This window comes from Nannobrachium achirus (assembly GCF_963921795.1).
Source record: "Nannobrachium achirus genome assembly, chromosome: 16".
NCBI classification, from domain to species: domain Eukaryota; kingdom Metazoa; phylum Chordata; class Actinopteri; order Myctophiformes; family Myctophidae; genus Nannobrachium; species Nannobrachium achirus.
Genome location: NC_137823.1, coordinates 25,447,177 through 25,474,183, shown reverse-complemented (window position 1 = coordinate 25,474,183; position 27,007 = coordinate 25,447,177). Strand labels below are relative to the sequence as shown.

The 27,007-nt window shown below is 43.2% G+C and overlaps 1 protein-coding gene across 2 annotated transcripts in view; it reads right to left on the bottom strand.

Annotated features, from left to right (window-relative positions):
- The window catches only part of LOC308301353 (serine/threonine-protein phosphatase 2A 56 kDa regulatory subunit gamma isoform-like), a 56,919-nt gene that overhangs the window by 19,508 nt on the left and 10,404 nt on the right, over positions 1-27,007 (bottom strand). The window contains exons 1-2 of one of the 2 annotated variants that reach the window (XM_080745313.1): positions 20,791-20,968; positions 918-1,117 (exon numbers count right to left, since the gene is read on the bottom strand). In XM_080745313.1, coding sequence (XP_080601439.1) covers positions 918-1,117; positions 20,791-20,884 — 294 coding nt within the window. In that variant the 5' untranslated portion in view covers positions 20,885-20,968. Of the gene's footprint in view, positions 1-917; positions 1,118-20,790; positions 20,969-27,007 lie in introns of those variants that run through there. The other variant, XM_080745314.1, reaches the window with a different exon arrangement.

Here is a 27,007-nt window from a genome sequence, read left to right as displayed (position 1 = left end):
AGGCCATTTGCGGCCCGCGGGGGGCTACTGTCTGGCCCCCACCAACCCCAGTAATAATGGTGGTATAAGAGCAGCAACAACAACACTAGTATATCGTCGTTGTCGGGTGGAAATCTCGTATCTCCAAATTTGTAAGTTCTTTCGCAAATCATACAAGGCCGTCGCACAAAAGTAGTGAGTTTTCACTAGTTTAAATCATTTTTAAAATGAGGAATGCAAAACAAACGGTTTTGGACATACACTATTTTCCCCCGACAACGACGATATCTGAACTGTCGCTGGAGTAGTGGGAACGCCACCGTCACCCACTGCAATGTTGTGGCCCTCGGCTTGGTACCCTAGACATAATTCGGCCCTTGGGGAAAAGTAATTGGGGAACCCTGCCTTACTGTATACTGTAGAAGTGTAGATCCATTTCTATACTCTCTTCAGTCTCTCGAGGTGGAGTGTTTTATATATCTCAGTCAGCTCGGCATACCATAATTGTGTTGTAAATTATTTCACATTTACATTTAGAGGGGTATGATGTTGCGAGACCCGAAACCCTGATGAGCTTGGGCTACATCACTGATGATACGTCCCAGGTGCATCCATGCAATGTTTTTTTTTGTTATAGTCATTCTATTTATAGTGACTCATAGGAATAGACTACGTGACAACCAGGATTAGTCTGGTGACCACCGGAGAGACGGGTGGCAGCCGGAAAGTAGACAGCACCCGGGAGCAGGTTGGGTTAGCGCCCCAGCCTGTGTCTTCCGTGAGGAGTACCATTGCGGCTCAAGAATCCACCACTCGTGAGTGAAGTGTCTGGGGCTGGAGTCTGGTGCAACTGCAATACTGACACATGTTGTGTACCACCCATCCTAGTCCCCCCCAGCCCCACAGAACTGGCCTCTGCTGCAGTGCAATATACTGACCATGTGCACCACCTCTGGGTAGATGGGCTCTGTGATGACGTTGCGGTTGTGGGTGATGTACTCCACCATTTCGCTCAGCGCCGCCCGCTTCACCTCCTTCCATTTCAGGTCGCTCAGCGGGTCAGAGACAAAGTCGAACAGGACGCAGCACTGACGCAGCTTCTGGATGAAGAGCTTCTCCTGCTCCGCCGGAGGAACGTCTGCAACGAGAGGAGCGGAGGAGAGATGGGTCAGTCTTAGCATGGTGGGACGATAAGCCATATTATCGTTTATCGTGATAAAAAAAACACTCACGATAATCGTATCGTGGAGATTTAATTTATCGTGATATCGTCCTCCGTCATACACTGGGATCAATTCACCTTTTATTTGCCAAGATGAATATCCAGCACCACTTAAACCCTCTATTGGTAAAACGTACTTATGATATACTGTACGTACTTGATGCAGTCTTTTTTTCACTCTTATCAAATGTCTTTGCCAAAAAATAGCCGATCTACAGTACAAGCTCACAACGCGTTGCTTTGAGACGCGTTGTGAGCTTGGCAAATGTTCCACCCCGCGATAATGATTTTGATTATCGCGATAATATCGTAAATCGTGATTTCTTTTGTCACAATAATCGTGATAGGAAATGTTCATATCGTCCCATCCCATATCGTCCCATCCCTAGGTGGGAGGAGGTGTGAGGGAGATCGTTGTGTGGTTCATCCGAATAGAACAGACCAGAGAGACTTGCCCTGATGCTCTGTGCAAGGCAGAGTGATAATCCTATCTTATGCTATAGAGGTGTGAACCTGCACTGGCCTCAGCCGGATTTGATTACAATTCACTAGGCCTGCCACAAATGTTCTTACATAATTGAATGATCATTCATCCTGCATAATCGTTTCCATTCCATCTGTATAGAAAACAGACGGATGAAATTAACAGAAAAGTCATATTTCCATTATTATTGCCATGCTTGTTTAACCACTTCCAACCTGGCGTCCCTATTTTGACTTGAGCATTTAGGGCACCATGTATTTACATTTTCTTTTAAATACCCAAAATGGCAAAAACGCATCGTCAACTAATATTTCATGATTGTGACAGCCTTGGCTATGATTAACCTTAAATGATCTAATCATGATCATTAAATTCTACTTTTGTCTGTTATACAAACAGTCTGATAGATGTTATGAATTAATGTATTAATTGCTTTAACATGACATGCATACAATCACTCTCCTTCAAACACAAAACTGTCTTTCCATTAAATAAAACTGTAAACCAGCCAGGCAGGTATAGTCTACTAAAAATGTTCGATCTTCAAAAACAAATCAAATCTTTCTGCAGTGCATTACAATTTTACAAGTGTGCTGCTTGCCTTGTAATACAGAAATAAGGTTTTCACCTAACAGTTCTAGGACAGAGCACTTCACAAACATGTCCGACTTAAGCTCTACACGGTACAATCAATGTAACCAATGGACCTGTGAAGCCCGATTATACTTGGTGTACAACGGCCCCACCTCACCGAAATAGCAGATGTACAAGCTCACAACGTGGCAATGCGTTGTTGTGAGCTTGTAGAACAGTTGTTTCAGTTGTGGGCATGTACTTTAGATTGCCGACTGTGTGTTCTGTTGTTGTACATCAGTGTTAAATGAACACTGAGCATTTTACTGTTTAGGCAGGGTGTGTTTAATGATTTGTTGCTGATCTCAGCTTTGAGCTTACCCTCAGTCATGTCTTGAGTTGCATTAGCCTAGCATGTAGCCTAGTTATGTCAGCGCATACGACTTTGCTCCTGGTAGTAAAAGCAAAGTCAACAACAACAAACGTTAGCAGGCTACTGTAACTGTATGATTGATTATGGAATGTCATGTCACTGTGTCGATGCAAAATAGACAGATAAGGAAGAACATCTCACACTCCATCTCTCACTCCATTGCCACAGCATTGAGCACAACTCATCATGACAGCAACACCTCACCTCACATCATCTCGTCTCACCTCACATCATTTGCCGCAGCCGCCGTGACACGGCACAACACAACACAGGTGAGCTGCAGACTATAACATGCAACAGACTGCAACATGTAACAGTCCAAAAAATGAGATCAAACGCCCAAGCTCAAATTAATTGCAACCGTCAGGTCGCAAGTTACTATGACAAGTTCCACCGGCTGTCCTGTCTGTCTGTCTGTCTGTCTGTCTGTCTGTCCGTCACATCACGTCACACTTTTGGCCCCACTCTTATCTCCGCCACCTAACCATGCCAAACTTTGCACACACACAACGCAAAGTGGTACACAGTATCTGTCCCATTTCCCATATTCCCTCATGATTGGCTACGATTGCCTTCTAAAGTTTGTGTATGGTCGCTTATCTCCCGATTAGGGAGTCTTACTGGTTCAAGAGCGGAAAGATCTGGCAATAAGATGATGATGGGAAATTGACAAGCAACTCCAGACATTATGCAACAATACGGTAAAGGCTGCTGGAAAACCCAGTTTGCAGCGTCAGCCACTGTTGACAACCATCCTCTCTGTTGCAGATCATTTGTCAACGTGTGCCTAGTATCAACGCCCCAATAAATCACCCAGAGTCACTCTGTCAACACTCTATGTCTCACCTCTGCTGTACAAACACAAGATGATTTGTGATGATTTTATGAATATGGATTGGATGGAGAGTTGGAGACACACCTGTTGGTCTTTGTGATCATTAACTTCTAAAGAGTGATCACGAACCCCCAGAGCTGAAACTCACTCAATCACTGTCAGTGAAACAGCCAGGCTGCATGCATGCATGCAGTGTCAGTGATCAAGCCAAGATGTGTGCATGCATAACTGTCAGTGAGACAGCCAATAGGGCCGTCACAATTACAAATCCAAGTTGAACTTGACATAATCACAAATTGCACGCCACGGGCAGATATGACAAATGATGCAGATATGACAAATGACTTAAATGTCAGAACTTACTGACAGATTTAATACTTCCAAGAAAATGTTAAATTGCAGAAATAGCTGATCTACATGCTTACAACACGACACAAAGTGGCGCGCTGTAAGCTTGTAGATCTCCTATTTCTTCTATTTTTGGAAAACGTTTGAAACTATGTATGAAACCTTTCAACATGGAAACTATTATGTCGATCACAAATAATTGCGATCAGACGATTGTGTAAGAATTGTGACAGCCGGGCTGCATGCATTTCATACATAACTGTCTGTGATCCAACCAAGTTGCTTCCATGCATAACTGTCATTGAGCCAGCCAGGCCTGGCTGCGTGCATGCGTGAGCAGCTGATGTGTGGCCAAATCGATGTTCAAGAGCGAGCGTGACCTGGACCAACTACTACGTCAAATGATGGCACCATCTGTGAGCAGCAATCTGAAAGCTGGCTGCAACTGGAGGGAAAGCAGTTAAGCTAAAACTTTGAGTGAATACCATAAGAGTAAAGTATAGCATCTTAGTCTGTAAAAAATACATTTAACCAACCCCCACCCCATGTGCAAGAAAAGGTCTCGTTGTAGGCATAACAATTGGCAAAAGACTACATATACGTCTTGATGTTGGGTCGTCTCTGAACCAGATGCTAAAAGAAATTCCTTGCATGAACCTCATACAAAGCAATAAGCCGTTTCTGATTTTGAAACGCAAACCTGTAGGAACAGCTGGCTACATAAAACAGCTGCACTATTACAAACAGATAACTTGGCGAGAACAAACCGTATAGCACAAATCTGGGTGTGATCATGCATAGTGATTTTAAATTGGACAAACAGGTCAACTCTGTGATCTAATCCAGCTTTTTCCAGCTAAAGATCTTATCTAAGGTCAAGTCCTTTTAATAATTCTGTGATTTTGGAAGGGTTATACATGTTTTCATTTCGTCTCGGGCTCGGCTACTGTAATGTTGGTGTTAGCCAGGCCTCCCTCTCATGCTTGCAAGTCAGTCCAGAATGTAACAGCACATCTTTTAACAGAGACACAGCAAGCGAGAGAGCGTTTCACACACATACGCAAGCGAGAGAACATTTCACACACATACATTTCTCCCTTGGCCCGGCTCCCTGTACATTCTAAGGACTGATTGTTGTAAGACTTTATTGTTTGCCTACACCCTGGCAGTGTTTTTTTAAACGTGTTTTAGAAAAACAATTTGGATGGATTTAACCTTTACCAACTGTAAAGTACCGCTATTCATCTCTGACCTTGTTTGGGTGTTCAAGCCGGGGGTAAGAATAGATTTGTTTATCGTCTAAATAATTAATGTGCGCGTTGGGTTTTCTCTCTCAATGCAGATGTGGTTTCTGAGTCGGTCAACCTATTCTCACTGTGAACAATGGGCATGTTTAAGTTACCATAGTGACAGGACTTTGGACCAGTGTGACCGCGGCTAATCGGAGATGCCTGCAGGCGTCTGCTGTTGCACTGGATACACGGGGTCAGCTCGAATCGTCGCCCAGCTGATGCTACTAGGGGTGGGACGATATGAAAATGCCATATCACGATTATTGTGGCAAAAGAAATTTACGATATTATCGCGATAATCAAAATCCATTATCCCGGGTTAGGAACATTACCAAACAAGAATTGACACACAGTCAATATAAAATCTGGTGGATTGGTGTGTTGAAGTTAGTGTTGGTGTTCTTTCTCATGTATATTTAATAATATTCTAACTTACTGTAGGCTATATGTCCAAATGATGATGTTTTTTTTACCACATAACATCATGACTTCACAATGTCAGGTATCTTAGGAAAAGGCAACGTAGGCCTATATCATTTTGTTATCACATAAGAGCGACGCACTAGTTACATGCAGTTTCTCATATTTAACTACTTTGACACCTGATCTACCGACACTACAGTCCAGTTGGTGGCGGTAATGCACCTTTAAGGTTACACCAACCACCAATAAACCCCAAAGAAAAGAAGAAGCAGCAACCATGTGACACCAAGACAGCCTATGGGCAATAGGTCGTGTAAAGGTAGCGCACTCACACACAGGAAAGAAAGAAATCTGTTACCAGATTTAAAAATAGCAGACCTACAAGCTCACAACGCGTCTCAAAGCGACGCGTTGTGAGCTTGTAGATCGGCTATTTTTTGGCAAAGACAACTGATAAGAGTGAAAAAAGACTGTATCAAGTACGTATATTATAAGTACCTTTTACCAATATAGAGGGTTTAAGTGGTACCAGATATGCAGCTCGGCAAATAAAAGGTGAATTGATGCAGTGCATGACGGAGGACAATATCACGATAAATTAAATCTCTGCAATACGATTATCGAGTGTTTTTTTATCACGATAAACGATAATATCACGGATCGTCCCATCCCTAGATGCTACTAACTCAGGGCTGCCCAAAAGGTAGATCGTGATCTACCATCACAAAAGCTGTGCAGGTAGATCACATGACATGCCCTAAAAATATATCATTAAAATGCAAAGACACATATTTATAAACAATTCTGTCACATCTGTCACTTGAATTAAGGTGACTGGTTGATTGACATAAAAAAGGGGCCTGTCAGCTCACTTCATGGCTTCTAAAGTAAGCAAACCACCCAATGCAATATGTTTTCAAGAGTCACTGAGTCAGTAGCATTACAAATTACCCCCAAAACCTATCACTTCCATACAGAATGGTATTTCCCTCACTCTTTCCCATTTCAAGTGTGTTTGTATTATATGTAACGCCAGTGCCGCTATTCCAAAGCCACCTCAGGTACATTTTTATTGGGGTGGGTAGATCGTGTCGAGCTGGTCATTTTAAAAGTAGCTCTCAAGTCAAAAAAGTGTGGGCACCCCTGTACTAACTGATCTACTGTGGCCAAGAGTTGAGTCGGCCTCCCTGACAGAGATGTGACGATGAAACATGAAACATGACTAATGACTTATTGTGGACAGCGACCAAAACATGTTGGATTTACTGGACAATCCTTAGTTTAAATCACGTCCATACACTCAAAATACCCAAAACTCAGTGACGGTGAACAGCAGCTGGACATCTTTGGTTTGAGATGAAAACTAAAAGAATGGACAGGCGGTGGGAAGCGGTTCAGAGCAGCAACAGGGTGCACTCTACAACAAATGGCTCATCACTGTGACGACAACACACGCACAGACAGAGAGATGTTCCCACACAACAAACCTCAAACTGACACCAGAACTTGGTAGTCAGAACACAAGGCCATAAAAATTAATGACCTGGGGGGGATCAAAAGCAGAGGCGTGGATTAGACTCCCTTATTATTTCAAAAGATTACAACATTTCATCAATTAAAAACAATTCCAACATTTTTCAAAAGCATTATATACATTTTTTTAATAAAATAATTTCCATAAATAAATAAAGGAGAAATTGAGAAGTTGTGAAAATAGCAGATCGTCAAGGAGGCACGATGCAACGCATTGTGAGCTTGTAGATCTGCTATTTTCACTAGTCAGGGAAAACGGTCTTCATTTCTCTTCTGGTTCTTGAGCTAAGAAGTTTGGGAACTACAGCCCTAGCAAAACAAACCCGGTTGACATCATCCCCCGTGTAAGGAAGGAGGCTGCTGTCTGCTCCACTGTACTGAACCCCATTTCTGAACTCTGAACACTATTTGTTTTTCTTAGAAAACTACACCACCTGCAGGATGTTTTCAGTACAGCACTAGGCTTAGCTCAGTTAATTAGTGCCAATATAGGGTATATGGTTCAGCTTGGTCACTAGCAGCAGTCTAGCAGTTCAGTTTGGCTGCAAACACACACAGCTCTTCAGCCTTGGGCAACATATGTCTGTAAATGATGTTTGTGGTTGTTTATTATAACTTTTTCTGTATAAGTGAACTTACTATACCTACCTGTACTTCACCTACCTGTTGATGTGGTGCTTTTTGGTAATATTGTAGATCGGCTATAATTCATGATACTGTAGCTGTACTCTGAAAACACAATGTCATACAGTATACTCACCTACATACCTACCTGCATACCATATGCTTACCTTTTATTTTCTGCTAACCTGTAAGGGAAAAAAGAAATGTAACATTTGATTGAGAAAAGCTTATGTTTGATGTTATAATACTGTATATGCAGCACAGAGTGCTTTATACTTACATTTGAAGTGACTGACAGAATGTTTCTGTATGTTTCTATGTTTTGTCAGTTTTACAGTTTTCAATACCAGTTTTCAAGTAAAGGGAAAGTTGATTCAAGACTGGACTTTTATTGAAGTTGTTCGCTAGCTGTTTATCTGTTGTTGAGGACACAAAAGAGAGAACAGTATAGTAAAAAGACATCAGCGCAGCGGGCGAAGACAGCAAACTAAACTGAACATTACACAACCAGGAGCAAAATGGAGCAGAATGTCTATGAGACAAGATCACAAGTTAACTCAGCAGCGACTTCAAAACGATCTAACACTTCTGCTGCAACCAAAGCCAGAGCCAAAGCGGAGGCAGCACAAGTCAAGGTCAGATTTGCTGAACGAGAGGCTGAACTCATGAGACAAAAAGCTATGATGGAAGCTGAGCTGTATGTATTGCATCAACAGAAAGAGGCAACAGCTGCCTCCAGAGAAGCAGAAGTGTATGAAGCAGCAGCAGATATGGAAGAGTACCGGCGTGATATGTTGGCAGAGATGAAGGAAGAGGACGCTGCTCAGCGCACCAAAGACTATGTCGATAAACATTCTTTGGAAGAGCACGATCTACACCATCTTCCAGACTCTCACATGCTGTCAACTCCAATCAACACAGCAACACAAGAATTAACACAGCAGCTTCATCAAATGCACTTGACGCCGATCCGCAATGCTGCAACACAGCAATCAACACATCAGCTTCAACAAATTCAATCCCCCTCAGTCAACATTGCTGCAACACAGCAACAAACACAGCAGCTTCACCAAGTGCAAGTGACTCAAATCAACACTGCTACCCAGCAGTCAACCAAGCAGCGTCATCCAAACTACACTCAAGCATTCTCTGCTCCAAGATCAACGCATGCCAATAATGCCCAAAGTCTGACAAGTCGCATGCCCCACAACCAACACGATGCCTCCTCTTTACACCAGCGTACCTTACAGGCTTCACAGAATGCTGATCTTGTACAGTACTTGTCAAGAAGAGAGATCGTGAATTCAGGTCTGTTGCAGTTTGACGACTGCCCAGAAAATTACTGGGCCTGGAAGTCATCTTTCCAGCATCTTACAGCAGAACTACAGGTGACTTCAAGGGAAGAGCTCGATCTACTTGTGAGGTGGTTGGGTCCTGAGTCCTCTCCTCAAGCGAAGCGTATCAGGGCAGCGCACGTATACAATCCAGCAGCAGGAGTCCAGATGATCTGGCGACGGTTAGAAGACTGTTATGGCTCCCCTGAAGTTATAGAGCATGCCTTGCTGAAAAAGATCGAGAACTTCCCCAGCATAACAAACAAAGACGCTCACAAGCTAATGGAGCTTGGAGACATACTACAAGAGGTAGAAGCAGCCAAGTCCAGTGGCCAGTTGCCTGGGCTGGCATATCTTGACACAGCAATGGGAGTCAGACCTATCATAGAGAAACTTCCCTATGGTTTGCAAGAGAAATGGATCGTACAGGGCTCCAGATATAAAGAAGATAATCGGGTCTCATTTCCTCCCTTCGAATTCTTTGTGTGGTTCATTACCAACCAGGCGAAGATACGTAACGATCCGAGCTTTGCCTTCTCTATGTCTATAGGCTTACGGCCTGAACCTCCGGGAAATAATGCACGCAAGATACCTGTGACCGTGAGGAAAACCGAAGTGACATCAAACCCCACCACTGCAGAAAATGCAGAAGACAAGAAGCAGGAACCCGATAAGCTTTGCCCAATCCACAGTAAACCACATCCATTGTCCAAGTGTCGAGGATTCAGAATGAAGTCCCTTGAAGACAGGAACACATACCTGAAAGAAAACCGTATTTGCTTTCGATGCTGTGGATCCACTGCACATATGGCCAAAGATTGCAAGGCAACGGTTAAATGCAGGGAGTGCGACAGTGAGAGACATATCTCGGCCTTACACCCTGGGCCCGCTCCCTGGCCTACAGAGGTGCCCCCTACTCAGAGAGAGGATGGCGGGGAGCACGAAACAAATGAAGAAACAGAAATCACAAATAAGTGCACTGACATCTGCAACAAAGATCCCAGGCCAAGGTCCTGTGCCAAGATCTCCTTGGTGAGTGTTTATCCAGCCAATGACCCAGATAACGCTCATCAAATGTATGTGGTCCTTGATGATCAGAGTAACAGATCCCTGGCAAAGCCAGAATTTTTCAATCTCTACGGCATTCACGGAGAGGTAATGTCTTACACACTGAAAACATGTTCAGGTGTAATTGAAACTGCAGGGAGAAAAGCAAACGACTTTGTGATGGAGTCACTTGACAAGAAGACACGAGTAACGCTCCCCTCACTCATAGAGTGCAGCAGGATCCCAGATGATAGATCTGAAATCCCTACTCCTGAGATCACAAAGCACTTCCCACACCTAAGGCCCCTCATAGGTAAGATACCTCCACTTGAGCCTAAAGCCCCCATCCTTCTCCTACTGGGCAGAGACATCTTAAGCGTGCATAAGGTACGTGAGCAGCGCAATGGCCCAAACAACACACCTTATGCACAGCGGCTGGACATGGGCTGGGTCGTTGTGGGAGAGGTCTGCCTTGGAGGAGTTCACAAGCCGGCGAACGTTAACGTCTACAAGACAAATGTGCTACCAAATGGAAGAGCATCATTCCTAAGCCCCTGTAGTAACACTATCTACCTAAAAGAGAAACCTGAGTTCTCAGCTCTGCAACCTTCCAAAACCACCGGTAACAAAGACTTATTCCGGACGAGAATGGATGACTGGCTCATCTCAGTTTCGGATGAGGTCTCTGCAATCGATCTCTTGAGGCGCTCTACAGAAATGCTGGCAGAGTCGAACCTAAGGCTCCACAAGCTTGCCTCAAACAGCCCTCAAGTCATGGAAGCGTTCCCTCAAGAGGACAGGGCTAAAGATTTAAAAGATCTCAATCTGGATGCTGACAACGTACCTCTTCAGAGGAGCCTAGGATTAAGTTGGAACTTGTCGACCGACAGCTTCACTTTCCAAGTGTCCCTGAATGAAAGACGAGGGATTCTATCCACAGTGAATAGCCTCTATAACCCGCTTGGGTTTGTAGCCTGTAAAGAGCTGCAGATCGACTCAAATGACCCACAGATCAAATCCTACCTGACGGACCAAAGCTGCACTTGGACATTTAACGCACCTCATTCTTCTCACATGGGAGGAGCGTGGGAACGAATGATAGGTGTTGCAAGACGGATCCTCAACGCTTTGCTGCTGAAGACACCCAAAATACGTCTCTCTCATGAAGTGCTAACTACACTTATGGCCGAAGTCATGGCTATAATGAACAACAGACCCCTGGTTCCGATTTCCTCTGATACTGAGGTTCCTGAAGTTCTTTCACCCGCCAGGCTTCTTACGCAAAAAGCAAGTGTGACGCCAGCACCTCCAGGAGACTTTGAACTGGGTTGTCTCTACAAAAGCCAATGGAAGCAAGTCCAGAGTCTGGCGGATGCCTTCTGGAAGAAATGGAGACAAGAGTACCTTTCCACGCTGCAAACTAGGAGAATATGGAAAGCAGACAAGCCAAATCTCCAGGAAGGGGACGTTGTCTTACTCAAGGACAACCAGGTGAAACGCAATGAGTGGCCAGTCGGACTCATTGTTAAGGCCATACCCAGCGACAACAAGAAAGTGCGCAAGGTTACAGTAAGGACAATCAAGCAAGGAACTGCAAAAGAATACTTGCGCCCAGTCTGTGAAGTAATCTTGCTCTTACATGACAAAGGACAATAGTGGCATGAATGTTATTATGCCAGGCGGGGAGTGTACTGAACCCCATTTCTGAACTCTGAACACTATTTGTTTTTCTTAGAAAACTACACCACCTGCAGGATGTTTTCAGTACAGCACTAGGCTTAGCTCAGTTAATTAGTGCCAATATAGGGTATATGGTTCAGCTTGGTCACTAGCAGCAGTCTAGCAGTTCAGTTTGGCTGCAAACACACACAGCTCTTCAGCCTTGGGCAACATATGTCTGTAAGTGATGTTTGTGGTTGTTTATTATAACTTTTTCTGTATAAGTGAACTTACTATACCTACCTGTACTTCACCTACCTGTTGATGTGGTGCTTTTTGGTAATATTGTAGATCGGCTATAATTCATGATACTGTAGCTGTACTCTGAAAACACAATGTCATACAGTATACTCACCTACATACCTACCTGCATACCATATGCTTACCTTTTATTTTCTGCTAACCTGTAAGGGAAAAAAGAAATGTAACATTTGATTGAGAAAAGCTTATGTTTGATGTTATAATACTGTATATGCAGCACAGAGTGCTTTATACTTACATTTGAAGTGACTGACAGAATGTTTCTGTATGTTTCTATGTTTTGTCAGTTTTACAGTTTTCAATACCAGTTTTCAAGTAAAGGGAAAGTTGATTCAAGACTGGACTTTTATTGAAGTTGTTCGCTAGCTGTTTATCTGTTGTTGAGGACACAACAGAGAGAACAGTATATCCACCATGTTTAAAACTGGTCATTCATGTCCGTTCGCCAATGACACTAGACCAACAACAACTCAAGAGAGATGACTGACTCTTCTTGAGGCTGTGTCCTCGGGTCTGCTCCTCCCGTTACACAACAGCACTAGGGTTTCTGAACGGGCCTAAAATATTAAGGGACACGCTGTGTGTGCTTCACACCGTCCTACCTCGCTCTGCATGGCTTGGATCATGACCTTTCCTCTTGCTACAGGCTACAGTGGGGACTGTTGGGAATACGCACTTGCAGTACCCCCTGAAGACCTGAGGTGGATTCTACAAAACATTTCTTCTATCCAAATCCTTTCTGAAAAACCTATGTTGCTCTATCAGTGGTGCTCAAACGTTTAACCCCAAAATGATATGCGTTTAGCCCAGGATCCCATTCTCAATATGTCTTTGTTCCAGGGACCCCCAGAACGGGCCAGAAGCAAAGATTTGAGTTAAAAGATTTTGAGTTAAAAAAGTTTGCTTTAAAAGAATATATTCATTCATTCATTCATTCATTAAAAAAATAGATCTACAAGCTCATAGCTTTTATCCATAAAATACTTATTCACACCAAATACAGTATTAATAATCGTAACAATATTGCTGCCAACAACATCTTTCTGATATACGACTCAGCCATTTGCTTCCATCTCCTGCCTCCCAATTAGTATGACTTCTATCATCATCCGTCACTCCAATACACAAAATATTTGACCACTCATCACCTATACTGTATATGCCACTAATGGCAACCATGCTTTTACAAATTCCGCCAAGAAACTCTTTCGAAAAGCGACAAACAGCGGTTCATAGACAGGACACGTGAATAGTTAGTTCTACAATCTTTAGTTCTTATATGGGACGCACGTCGCACACACAAGGTTCCAACGTGTGCCACTACTAGCGAAAGTTAAACCACCGTTCTTGGTCCAGAGCGATATCATTATATCCAGTTGGATCTATGCATAAAAAAATGCAACGTTGGCACAAAATCTATCCACCCGTTTCAGCGAGAATTTACTGTACAATTATGTGTGGGACACAGCCGGAAAACAGCAGACATACAAGCTCGCGTCGCGTCGCAGATGCAACTGTTGTGAGCTTGTGGATCACTCTCGGCTGCGACGCCGGAAGTGCCGCTCACCTTCTGCGCAATGCACGATGGGACGTTGGAAACTTGTGGATAAATATTAACTTAGTAACTTAGTATTTAATTGCTTGACTTCTAAAATAATCAAAATGTGTTGCTCTGAAATCGTAGCCGATGAAGAAACACATGGGAAAACATTGACCACCGGACATACATCTACAGTCAGTCACATTGACCACAAGACAATGCTGACTATCTACAACAGTAGGGATGTCAAAAATGGACCTTTATCAAAATCGATTATTCTATAGCAATAATCGAATATTATTCGAAAATCGATAATTAATTATTTTTATTTATTTTTTTATAAAAAAAAAAAAAAAAAAAAAAAAGCTTCCGTTTTTCTTTTTTTTTTACTGGATTTCAATGCACATTTACATATGTACAACATGGCTCTTCAGGTAATTGGTAGCCTAACTACTACTCTTCATCTTTCTTTTTAGTGTGCCAGTGTACTGTTCACCTAATCTCTCAAGAACAGATTCTGTGATGCTTTACAAATACAGAGGACGCTGTTTTCCCTTTTCTTTGATGATGGCCACCAAGTACCAAACAATCAAGCCTGAATCAATCACACCTGTGTCTGAGACAGGGGGGGAGGGGAGTGTGTAGCAGGCAGCTGCCACTCTGCTGTGCTCCTTCACTCTGTCTACACAGTTTACAGTTGTTGCTGGTGTGAATAATAAATCAATGGCCATGTACTATTATCATTAATACTATTGTTAGCCTATATTCTATATTTTGGTTGAAACTAACTAACTAAGCCAAAAAATAGTATTAAAAAAAAAAAAAAAAATATTAATATTTTTTCGATTTTCGATTATGAAATATTAAAATCGAATATTGATTAATCGAACGAATATTCGAAAATCGATTATTCGGTGACATCCCTAAGTCATACTAGATGGGACAATATAATTTCTCACAATAATCATATCGCAGAGATTTCGAGTTATTGTGAAATTGTTGTCGTTATTAGCTCCTGTTGAGCTGCAAATTTAGTACCAAAAATGGACCTGTAAAGAGTGCATTTTGTACACCCTTATTTCACTCATAAATACACAAATGTATTCGCCAAAAATTGCAGATCTACAAGCTCGCAACGACCTGCGTGTTAGCTTGTAGGACGGCTTATCATCGTGATATTATCGCTAATCGCAAACATTTTTGCCACAATAATAGTGACATGGCATTTTCATATTATCATTCCCTCCCAAAGACATACATCTATCAGTCATATTGACCACAAGACAATACTGTAGATCAACAGTCTGATCTACGGTCAGAATGAGTAAAAACCCACACCCAGTGTGAAGTGCACAGTGCCTTTTGTGAGTTCATTTAATTAAACGTCCCGCGAATCTCGCCAATGCCTAGCTTTGCGCGACGGACAGACATACAGTAAATACACTCAAAGCCAGATGTAGGAGCGGTCAACACTAGGCCTGGGGCGGTATCGACATTTTGTTACCGCGATTACCGTCTTCCCATTTACCGCCGGTACTGCGGTAATTACCGCACCCCCGTATCTATTAATTAAGGTTCGGCGATAAGCCAAAATATTGCAATCATCTTCCCAAAAGTCGCATCTCCACAGCCTGACTGCCCGAGTTATACTTCTCCGTACAGCACAGCGGGTATGGCTTTGAAAGGAGCAGATCTACAAGCTCACAACACATCGCTTCTGCGACGCGTTCTGAGCTTTTATATCTGCACTGTCGGGTTACCATAGTAACGTAGGCTAGCTACTTAGCTTTTCAGACACAAACAGCTGTGTGAACAAAACAGAAGAGGACGGGTAGTCAGATCGTGTACAGTGATTCTGTAAACTCACGTCGTCTCAACTCTCAAATCGCAGTGATTGAGTGCTGCTATATACAGGTTTTAGTTACAAGACTTGACAGAAAAGGTTATAAAATCTCCGACGCGCCGACAGACGGGGCACAACGTGCGACGCGGTTACGACGCGGTGGAAAAAGTAAAATGGTTTCATTTTCGGTTTTAGTCCACACGGCCCGCGCTCCGCCAGTAATCCGTATGAATAAAAAAAGATATGCCACAACACAATGTATGTATTCACATCCTTGTGTCGTGTGGATTACAGAGAAAGTTTACGCTGCTTTGTACTCCTCTACGCAGGCTGCCCTGTGTAGGTCTGACTGTCTGTGTCTGTCTCTGAGAGTGAGAGTGACGTATGTGGCTTCCAAACTGTGGTACACGGCCCAGAGCAGAGCGGCATGGAGCGCATGCGGTCCTCGCTTCTCCCCCGTTTTAAAACTCGCTGGTTTTCCAATAAAAAATAGACTTTTTTTGTCTTTTTTTACCGTGGTAAGCACACTGACACCGCGGTAGACCTCGGTTTACCGCGGTACGGCGGTTACCGTGTCAGGGTTTCCTGCAGGAAAAAGTCTTGACCAGGGGGGATCTCATGGCGCACGAGCAAAGCGTGTGCGAATTTTTTTAATAATTAATTAATTAATTTGAGTAATTAATTCACTTAATTTTTAATATTAATTCTTATTTTTGCCATATAAAAACACATGAATGTGCCCATGATGACAGAAAACACAACTAAATTAATTCCCTTATTTTAGACTAATTCTTATTTTTGCCCTCAACATAAAAGGAGAGGTTGACTCTTGTCTCTTGGCCAGGTGCTACAGATTGGCCCCCCTGGCCAATAAAGTGCTGCAGGAAACCCTGCGTGTCCAACCCTAGTCAACACCACTCAAAAAGTGGGTAAAATCTGTTTTTGTGCAAGCTCTATCAGCCATCAGTCATGCCGACAACTGGGAGGAGTTACCTTGATATGGGTCAATTCCATCCTCCTCACCTAATGAGGGTAAACACAGGCCTGTCCAGTGCCCATACTGTTCTGGGTATTTGAGTGGACCTATAGTTTTGACAGGGGGACACGGACACCTCACGATATCAAGCTACTTACAAAACTACAAATGGTCTGTGTTTTGTTGGTTGTGGTCACTGACAGGCCAAAAACAAAGACGTCCACGGCGTGGACTTCTGCAATATTCTATAGGCGTGGACTCCACGCCTATTAGAAGATTGCAGGCCCAGGTCAGGCTACATATTAGAATCATTACCAGTACATTGACACAGACAGGGCCTTGCAGGCAAAGCAATATTGCTGAGTCAAAACTATGTCATCGACAATATCCAAACAGATGTTAGCCTACACACTGGACTATGGAAGTATGATGAAAGCACAACAAGATAACAACCGACATTAACAAGCCTTCCTGTTCGTATTACCTCCTGCCGTATAACACAGCCACATAAATAAACATGTGTATGTGTATAGTACATGCATGAACAAAATAACAAATAAGACACTGCCATTTTACATGTAAATGGTCCTTCTGTTAAAGTGAACACTAACTCAAAGACTTCTGACAAAACAATGAATGCAATAATTTCATGAAACGAATTACAATCTCTCACACGTTGTAAGGAATCAGAGATTTGTTCTCTTGAAGAGACACTAGAGATGCTTCGATAGCGATTCTTTGGGCCAATACAGAACACCGATCAACTGGAATCAATCGATACAGATACCGATATTCCCGATCACAGCGTCCAATCCATAAATTCTTCTAGCAGCATTTATATATTTAATGATTTTTCTTACAAAACATTGACATTGTATATTAAGTATAAACATTAGGAGATAGCAAGCTGAGGTCCTTTAGTATCCAATTCAACTTGTAGGAGTTGAAGCTGAGGTTACATTCAGTCCCACAGATAAATATTGTGAAAATAGCTGATCTAGCTTGTAGATCGGCAAAGCCGATAGAGGTAAAGCCGATACCGATTAAAGCCGATAGAGGCATTATCGGCCGATCGATTGCGATCACTCAATCGGCACATCTCTAGGAGCAAATGCCTGGTCTTCCTCATTGACCAGGCCTTTTCAAGAAATGAAGCAAATGAAAAAAATTTAATCATCTTGTTTTACAGGGTCGCTCACAATGTAATGCACGCAAATACAGCATGACATCAACAACAGGTCAAACAGTTGCACAACAGAATAGTGATATTTCTGCTGAATAATGCTGTATCAAATACCAATATACAGTACTGACATACAAGTGCATTAGTAGTAGAGAGATTCTATAACACAACAAAGCTGTCTGAATGAAACCAGTTTCTAAGATTATGGATAGTGTAGTCGATAATTTGTGTAGCCCTAAGGCCTAGGCAAACAAAATAATCTGACTCCGGATACGCAGTTGAAGATGGATGGATAGGCAAACAGGAATGATGTTGGCTCACACATGGTTGCTTCATAATGCATTTTCTAGCCAAGATTGATCGTTCACACAGAGAAGTCACTGTGGAGCCAAAACATAAAACCTGGGAGTTATTTAACCAGTGCAAAAACAATTGCGACAATAGCAGATCTACGAGCTCATAACATGTTGCTATGCCCAATATACCGTATTTCCATCATCCGACGAAGTACCGTATATAAGGGTTACGTGCTTAACCCTCGTAGGGTCTTCGGGTCACTTTGACCCGGTTTTACATTTTCAACATCAAGAAAAAGTATGTTAAAATATGATTTTTTCCATGAAACTTCTTCTGCTTGGCTTATTTACTGTACTAAACATGTGATATTAAAATGGTACATGGTACATTTGCAACACCCCCCTGTATCAACATATAACACCCAGGGTCTTCGGGTCACTTTGACCCGGCCATTGAAAGTGTATGCTAAATGGTTAATATTTAGACCATTTCTTTCTGAAAAAAATAAACATTGGACGTATGGATTTTCGAGTACATAATTTGCTCACCATTACAAACTACATTGATAACAATTAAATCAATATCATCTCCGCCAGGCCGGGATGGCCAAAGGTGAGGGATTATGTTTTCGTTGCTTCTGTCTGTGAACAGCTAATCTCAGTCACCGCTGGACCAGTCAGTGTGAAACTTTACATGTACTCCCCCAGGAGGCCTAGGAAGATATCCAACCCCAAATCGTCCTGTTATAGTGCCACCATGAGGCGGAATTGAGCAAAACAAGTTTTGGGGGATATTTACAAGACCGATTTTCTCTGGTCATTTGATCAATGTCATGACCTACAGTATGTGTCACATTTTCTATTCAGATTGGCCATGATTCCAAAAATGCTTACGATTTTTGCGGGAGTGGCACATTTTGCTACCAAATGGGAACTTCGTCCCTATGCCACTTTACAAATTCCAAGTTCCACAGCATTCCGACGTGATTTGTAGCATTTATTTTATTGTATTTTATTAGCCAATTATGGTTTACTCTCTTTTTCTCCCCAATCCTTATGCCAATTGATTCCTCCCCTATGTTGTCACTGCTGTTGTATCCTACCGAATCACCTGACCGTGAGGAGCCCCCACCGAGAGGACGTAGGGCCTTCCCCCTTCGTCCTACTCCTCCCTCCAAAAACCAGCTGCCGCCCAGCCTGGCTGTAGGAATACATGTAGTGACAATTATCACCCTCTCCGCCCAGCTTCCCTTCCCTCGAACAACAATTATGTTTGCATAGATGCCCCACGATTGATTCAAATCCACAACCTCTGTGGTGGTGGCTGGGACACTGTGCCACCCGAGCACCTGTAGCACTTTGTGCAGATCAGTCTCATGGTGGTGCTATAAAAGACAGATGTGAAAGATTTCTACTGGAGTTTCTTTCTAGGCCTCCTGGGCGTATGTGTGCCAAGTTGAGATTAGCTGTTCACACAACGGCCTGATGGTGGCGCTATAAGAGGCCAATGTGAAGAATTTGGGGAGGAAGTTCTTCCTAGGCCTCCCGGGAGTGTGTGTGTGTAGTTTCACACTAATTGGTCCAACTTGCCTGAGATTAGCTGTCCACAGACAGAGGAGTGAAAACATAATCCCTCACCTTTGGCCATCCCGGCCTGGCGGGGATAATAAAAAATATGTATTGAATTGTTAGTAAAGTAGTTGGTAATGACAATCAAATTGTGTTTAATATGATTTTTGGGGATTTCTAACTACTTTATAATGGTTTAACATGAGCCGGGTCAAAGTGACCCGAAGGCCCTGGGTGTGACTAAAACACGAGGATCCTACGAGGGTTAAAGGGGGACGTTAATGGGAGGGTTCCAAGTATGGCCCAAGGGGACCCTGGTCAACGGAAGGACATGGGGTTTAAGTGATTTAACAAGGGTTTTCCTCAGAGCTGAGATGCAGGCTTCAACACCATCCACCCTGCATTCAGCAGCACACATAGTGGACTCTTTTTACAGAGCACTACAGCTAATTCAATTGATAAATTAGTCTTTCTGATTAAGGTAGGCCAAAGAGCAAGCACTGACAATAGTCAATAGTAGTTGTCAACGGTTGCGAATTGGTACACCTAGGCTGAACCAAACACATACCCTCTATCAATCTGTATCATTATTAGCTGCGTTTATTGCTATGACACGTCTGTTCAAAGGGGTCTACTAAACTCATTGCCATTGAAGTTCAGGTGTTGTAACTGTGTGTGTGTGTGTGTGTGTGTGTGTGTGTGTGTGCGCGCGTGCGGCGTGCGTGTGTGTGTGTATGTGCAATATGCTGTGCATACGGGTATGTGACAGAAGGAGCAAGCGGTTCCCACAGCTCTGTCGCACAGCACCACACATGCATACACAACAGACATTTCTCACACACACGCACAGACAACAGGCTGTGACCTCACTTCCTTTGACATCAGGTGGGGGGATGGGAGAGGCAAAAGGCAGTAAAACAACCCCAACACCCCCTCCTCCCCCGGCTGAATCTGAGCTATGCATGCACTGCTCTAGGAAAAGCCTTCTCCTCGTTGACATATAAACACTGTGCTTCCTCCCGAGACACACAGACACACGGGCCGGGCAGAGAGACAAAGAGCAGAGCGCTAAAACACGCTGCTACCTCACAGGGAAAAGTCACTACGTCTCTAACAACAATCTGCTTTTACCGGCCACAGTCGGTGATGTGAACGCAGCAACATTAACATTCATATCAACATCAACTCAACACACACACGCCCGCGTGCGTGCGCACACGTACACACAAGCAGGCGGCAAAACAAGGCAGCACGCTGGTGGTGGTGGTTCTCTCACCTCTAAAATGCATGAGGGCCACGGGCGGAAAAGGCCCGTTTGAGCTGGGAGCGTCCAGAACCATGCCGCCAGCAGCTCCGGTGCCTGCCAACATCCGTGAGCAGGAGGCAGGAGGAGGGCTAGAGCACGGGGGCAAAGCCCAGGCTAACGCAGCAAACAAGCCTCCATTTTAGCACAAACACTCGGAGCAAGAAAATGAAGCTTCCCCCAGTGCTGGAGGGAACCAGCTAGTTAGTGATGTCACCCCTCACAGGGGCCGCCTGGTTGGCTGGGCCGCGGTCACATGGTGCTGGCTGTCAGAATGCATAAACATGAGGGAAGGGGTTGGCTGCTGGGCGGGCAGGAGAGGAGAGAAGAGGAGGGGGGGTGCTCTGACTGTGATTGGTGGTCTCCCGACCTGTGTGCCCACTGGTGGGCCATGAGGATATCGATAAATAATTGGCAAACATTACGAATGTAATGATGATATAATTAATTTGCTGCCAAGTGCCAACATTGTTTTTCGACTTTGGTTGTTGGGGGTCTTTGACATGAAAAGGTTTGAGCACCACTGTTACAGCAACTTAGAATACATTTGCAGAATCGGCCTGAGGTCTTAACGGGCTAAAACCTTGAAAAATGTGTTTTTATTGCTATAATGATAAATAGAAACGTATAGTATAGTATAGTATATGTTAGTTAGTTCCCTTGATCTAACCTCGCCTACCAGGCTTTCTGGGGGAAAGCCTGGTGTTCGTTCACAACAGGCCGTTTGGTTTCCGCCAATCCCAATTAAAATGCTCGAGTAGCCTAGTATAGTCTTTCCAGTCGCTACGAGTTGGACTAAAAGATGCATATACCAAACTAATTTTTCAAAAGCAAAACTACTCCGCATCAAGGAGTTTATTAGGTAGGCCCTAAAAGTATGTCCTTGAGTGCAGGGGAATTATTTTGGGTTGAAACTGTTTCCAGTGGATAGTCCCGGCCAAATTGTAGTCTTTGAGTACTACAACATGACGTGTTGTGGTTTCCGCTCCAGACCGGTTACAAGCCCGAAAAGTGAAGTGATCCCAGACTACCCTTGATCCAAGCAGGAACACAATTGTTTAATTGATAATTAAAATAAACATGCTCTAAAAATACACAGAGCCCACCCAACACGGCAGCCACTGCAAGACCATGTGTGTTAAGTGGTCAGATGAGTGGGCCCTGAACGCTTTCAATATTATTTTCACATGGGCCCTGATCCAGATAGGTTAATGGGGAACTAATGCTGTCTAGATCAAGCTGGGTCTGCTTTGGGGGGTTTAAAGAGAGTACTCTCGAAACTCTGAGCATGCTAAACTTTATTAACAGACAGATCGCACCATCAGTTTTGGCCTCCATTCCAAAAGCTAAATGCTTTAAATGCTTTTGTAATGGAGCTGGGTGAGTTTTGCACATTTCAATATTACTGATGCAATAGGGTAATGCTCAACGAAACCTTGTTTAGCCAAGATAGCCTTAAATGTTAAACAAATGTTTACACTGTATAAGATGTATGATTTAGCACGACTACGCCAGTTACGCTGGATGACAGGTATACACACAATGCCTCCTACAATGTTATTCATCATCACAATAACAAATGTTTTATTATACTTCCTCAATATTACGTGGTGAGCTCTGTCTACTGGATGCTCTACAACAGTGGCGGTTCTCAAACTGTTCCGCTCAAGACCCAAAAGATAGACTTTGGCATCTCCCTGGGAACAAAATTTGCTAAAATAATACATTATGAATGAACCACTAAAACTCCTAGTTTAAAATGTTTTGAAAAATAGACAAACTTGTAGATATTGTACTGTAGTTTTTTTTTTTTTTTTTTAAGTTATTTAAAATGTATTTTTGGGGTGGAGCTTCAGTCGATTAGAAGTGGGAAATCGGGATCCCTACTTCCCCTGCCAGGAAAAGATTGAATTCCTAGCATCCCTAGTCTAGGTAACATTCACTGAAAATAGCCGAGCTTGTAGGGTTTAAGTGGTTTTAATTAAACATCCCTTTAGATGAGACTTCCTAGCCAGGAGGTTGGGCTTGTTTTTGAAACCCCATTTTGTCACTCTGAAAGTATGAATTAATATCATACAATATATGAAAACAAATCTTTACCTATAATTCCATGCCCAAAATTGGGACTTCATTTTGTTAGATTTTCTAGATCAGTAAACGTAACAGTACTTTATCATCAAATAAAAAAAAGGTGAACTACAAAACACTTGCCCACAGGCAACCAACCATGATTTTACCACCTTGGTAGACTCGGAAACCCAGGCGTCTTTTGGCAATCGGAAAGAAAAAGAAGGCTGGGCGAACCCATTAAAATCACTGTTGGCGGAAGTGTAGAATTTCCCTAAGCAATCAGATGCCGACGTCCGTCGCACCGAATTCGTTGACGTCATGACGCAGCAACGTTCTCTGCGCTGAGCAGAGGAGCAGAGGGGGGTGGGGGGGGGAGGAAAACACTACATGCTATTGCTATTGGCCGGAAACTGCGGAGAGATTCTCCGCCCATTTACATACAGAAAGTGTCTGCGTTGCCTCAGAGTGCCACCTTGGTGGCTTTAACACATCACGGTCAAGGTCTGCAACTATACAATGTCCACCTCCGAACATACCAGTAGCCGGACAGTCACACACAACACAAATAAAACACACAGCAGTACCACTGAAGTAACACATTCAGTTAAGAAAGTCTTAAGCACACAAACAGCAGGTATGAAAGCAGAAATCAGCAGAGGTCGGTTCAATGCAACAGAGGACAGGAGACCACAATGCTCACCTGGCCTCCTGTGAGCCAATAGGTGTGTAGTGGTAGTGTGCAAGTATTCGTGTTTTACGTGCATGTGTGCGTGCTTTCAGAGAATCTGTGTGCAAATGTGTGTGGGTGGTACTGGGTGCACATATGTTGCATACAATAGTTGTACTTGTGTGTGCATGCGTGAGTATTATTTGCCTGACAGATGGCTCACCAGGAGAGCAGCCCTAGCCCAGGTGTGTGTGTGTGTGTGTGTGTGTGTGTGTGTGTGTGTGTGTGTGTGTGTGTGTGTGTGTGTGTGTGTGTGTGTGTGTGTGTGTGAGAGAGAGATTGAGTGAGAGAGAGAGAAACAGGAAGTCTACATGTGAATACACAGGATGTGTTTGCAGGACGCCATCTCGGTTACAGCAGAGCGGCGTCATGTTGAGACGAGAAGCACCACGACGTAAACCTCACATTTAGATACAATATTGCTCATCAAGCCATACATCACGCTATCAAACAGAGCTCAGTGCTATGAAAATAATAAAAGGGTACTTTCGTTTTCTGCCTACTCAACTAAAGTTTCAATTTCACAATCTTCAAAGTTACATTGACCCACATTAGTGTAGGCAAAATGTTAATCCTGCTAATTATCATTATAATACCAAATAGGGGTGCCACAATACTGAACCGAACCGGTATACCGAACCGAATGGCCCTGTACCGAACCGAACAGCCCATACAGAATGAACTGAATTTCTTAATTTTTTGGGGTGTGGCCACATAAAAACATAATTTTAACTCTTTCTGTACACCTTTTTGGAGAAGATCTTCCCCTAGTATAATCATAATAACTGGTTATCATCTTTAGAATGAACAGAACATTTTGTAATGTTTTACTGTACCGAAACCGTGAGCCAAAAAACGAGATACGAACCGAACCGTGGGCTGACTGAACTGTGGCACCCCTAATACCAAACACATATTCTCTAACCCTTTAGGTGTAATAAAATGGGAGTGGACACAAGAGCGTCCAAATGTGCGTATAGTTCCACACAGATTTCTCCACCACGCCATGAAAAACAGGTGTAACGTTTTGTCATACATCTTGAGGAAAGCCCTGCGTAAACGGTGTGCGTGCTGCGTACACACCCATTTACAAGTGTGGAGGCTACGCAGGCCTTCTTCACGCGGGACATATGGCCCCTGGTCTCATGTGAGTAAAGCCGACTGTCCCCCTGGTCATGGGGCACTCTCCCATCAGAAGAGCCGTTGTTCTTTCTGGTGTAGGCGCGCTCTCACCCAACCCACTCACTGCCATTTGCCTGCGGCTTCTCCTTTGGCACATGAGGCCAAGCAGCGGCTTTCTATAAAGTCCTCTCAAGCCTGAATCACACACAATCTACAAGATCGAGCTTGTAGATCTGCTTTTTATATTCCCGGCCGGCACATGCCACGAACCAGGCATCACTGCATCCCCAGCTGTGGAGAGAGAGTGGAGACCTTGTGAGGCATCATGGGTCCAGGCCTTGGTTGTCGGGGGATGTGTTTTAGTGCGACTTTCAGAGAATTCACAGCGTCAACGGCGGCAAACTGCACTATAAATAAACAGTGGAACAATTTCATGGGTCTGCTGATCCTGGTCTGCTGTAAGAAGAAGTGCTTGAGGCTCAAGTCTATTTAGAGAGAAGCGCCTATATCAACACACTATCACCTTAAAAAAGAAACAGAGAGAGAGAGAGATCCAGATAGACTACTTTAACTGTAGTAGTCCATATAATAAATCCTATTTTATACTTTTGCCATTAATAGCGTAAATAGATGATCTACAAGCACATAATATGTCGCAGTTCGACGTGCTTTGCGTTTGTACCCGTATGTCCACCCACCGTCTATCTGGAATATGCGACTGCGACTACATATCCTGTGGTGGAAAATCTAATAAACAGCATACATTTGGGAAAACTGAATCATTCATTCCCTAAATGTGCCAAATGCCAAAGCCCATTTGCAATTACAGAATATTGATTGATTGGTCAACAAACTAAAGGGAAAAATGGATGTGGAATATGGACTTTGTTAATTTTATAGTAGGATAATGCCATACCCAAAGAGGCACACACCAGGGGTTAAAGCGGTTAGTATTTATTTCTTATCACTGTCTTTGGAGAGAGCACATCGATTTCTATGCAATACCGGATAATATGCTAATAGTTTTTCTGTTTTTTTCTAGCCAGGCGCTGTAATAGATAGAGCCCACTTTATCGAAGGCCTTGGTAATACCATTCCAAGGTATTACAAACAATATGTAATAATAAACTGCCTGCAACACTACAACATTGAAACACAACCGTTCTGAAATGCTCCTCAAAGTCTCGCTTGACGCTTCAATGCTTTGAGCTGCACGCACATCGATAAGGGTTTGATTAGAAGCATGGTCGATAAAAATGGACTGCATTTATATAGGAAGTGCATTTATATAGCACTTTTCTCCAAAAGCAATTCTCACACACCGATGCCCTATGGTGGAGGAAACCATGCAAAGCACCAACTTGCTCATCAGCAGATAGAAGTGCAGTGTCTTGCTCAAGGACACTTCGACACATAGCCAGGAAGAGCCAGGGATCGAACCTGGAACCTTCTGTTTCCAAGACGGACACTCTACCTCCTGAGCGACTGCCGTTTATACCCACAACACCATGGGTTTAAACCTGCATGACTCTACATGTTCAGTTACTCACCACCAGGTGGAGACAAACACAGTAACAACATATATTATATACACATACACACAGGTGGCAACAACTGTTGCACTGCCACTTCAGATGATGAGATGCAATGACGCAAACACAGACAGTTGTTTTACAGGACTGATTGGGTGGATCGTTTCCATTTCCATGTTTACCAAGAGATGTAAGCCCTGGACACACACTGTTCGACACCATCTGTTTTATGACATTTATCCTCCTGAGGCATTCAGCTATAGACAGACAGTGGGAACAGGAGTTTGGGGCATGTCCTCCTTATTATGTCATTATAGGCACGTTTCTAAATTTGTCTTAATTGTATATGATTTTTCAGAAGTGTTTAAATACCTGCCTACACGTTTTTGACTTGAGGGCTACTTTTAAAACGACCAGCTCAACATGATCTACCCACCCCCAAAAAAAATGTTTTACCTGAGGGGGCTTAGAAATGCATTTGGAATGGGAAATAGTGGGGTTAAAAGTCTTCATCCCATTCTGTATGGAAGTAGGTTTTTGGGTTCCTTTCAATGCTACTGACTCTTTAAAACAAAGTATTGCATTGTGGGGGTTTGCCTACTTTAGAAGCCGTCTTGATGTCAATCGATTAAGTCACCTTAATTCAAGGGACATCTGCCGAAAATAGGGATTTTGTGATTTTTGTTTATAAACATATTTTAATTATATATATTTTTAGGGGCATGTCATGTGGTGTACC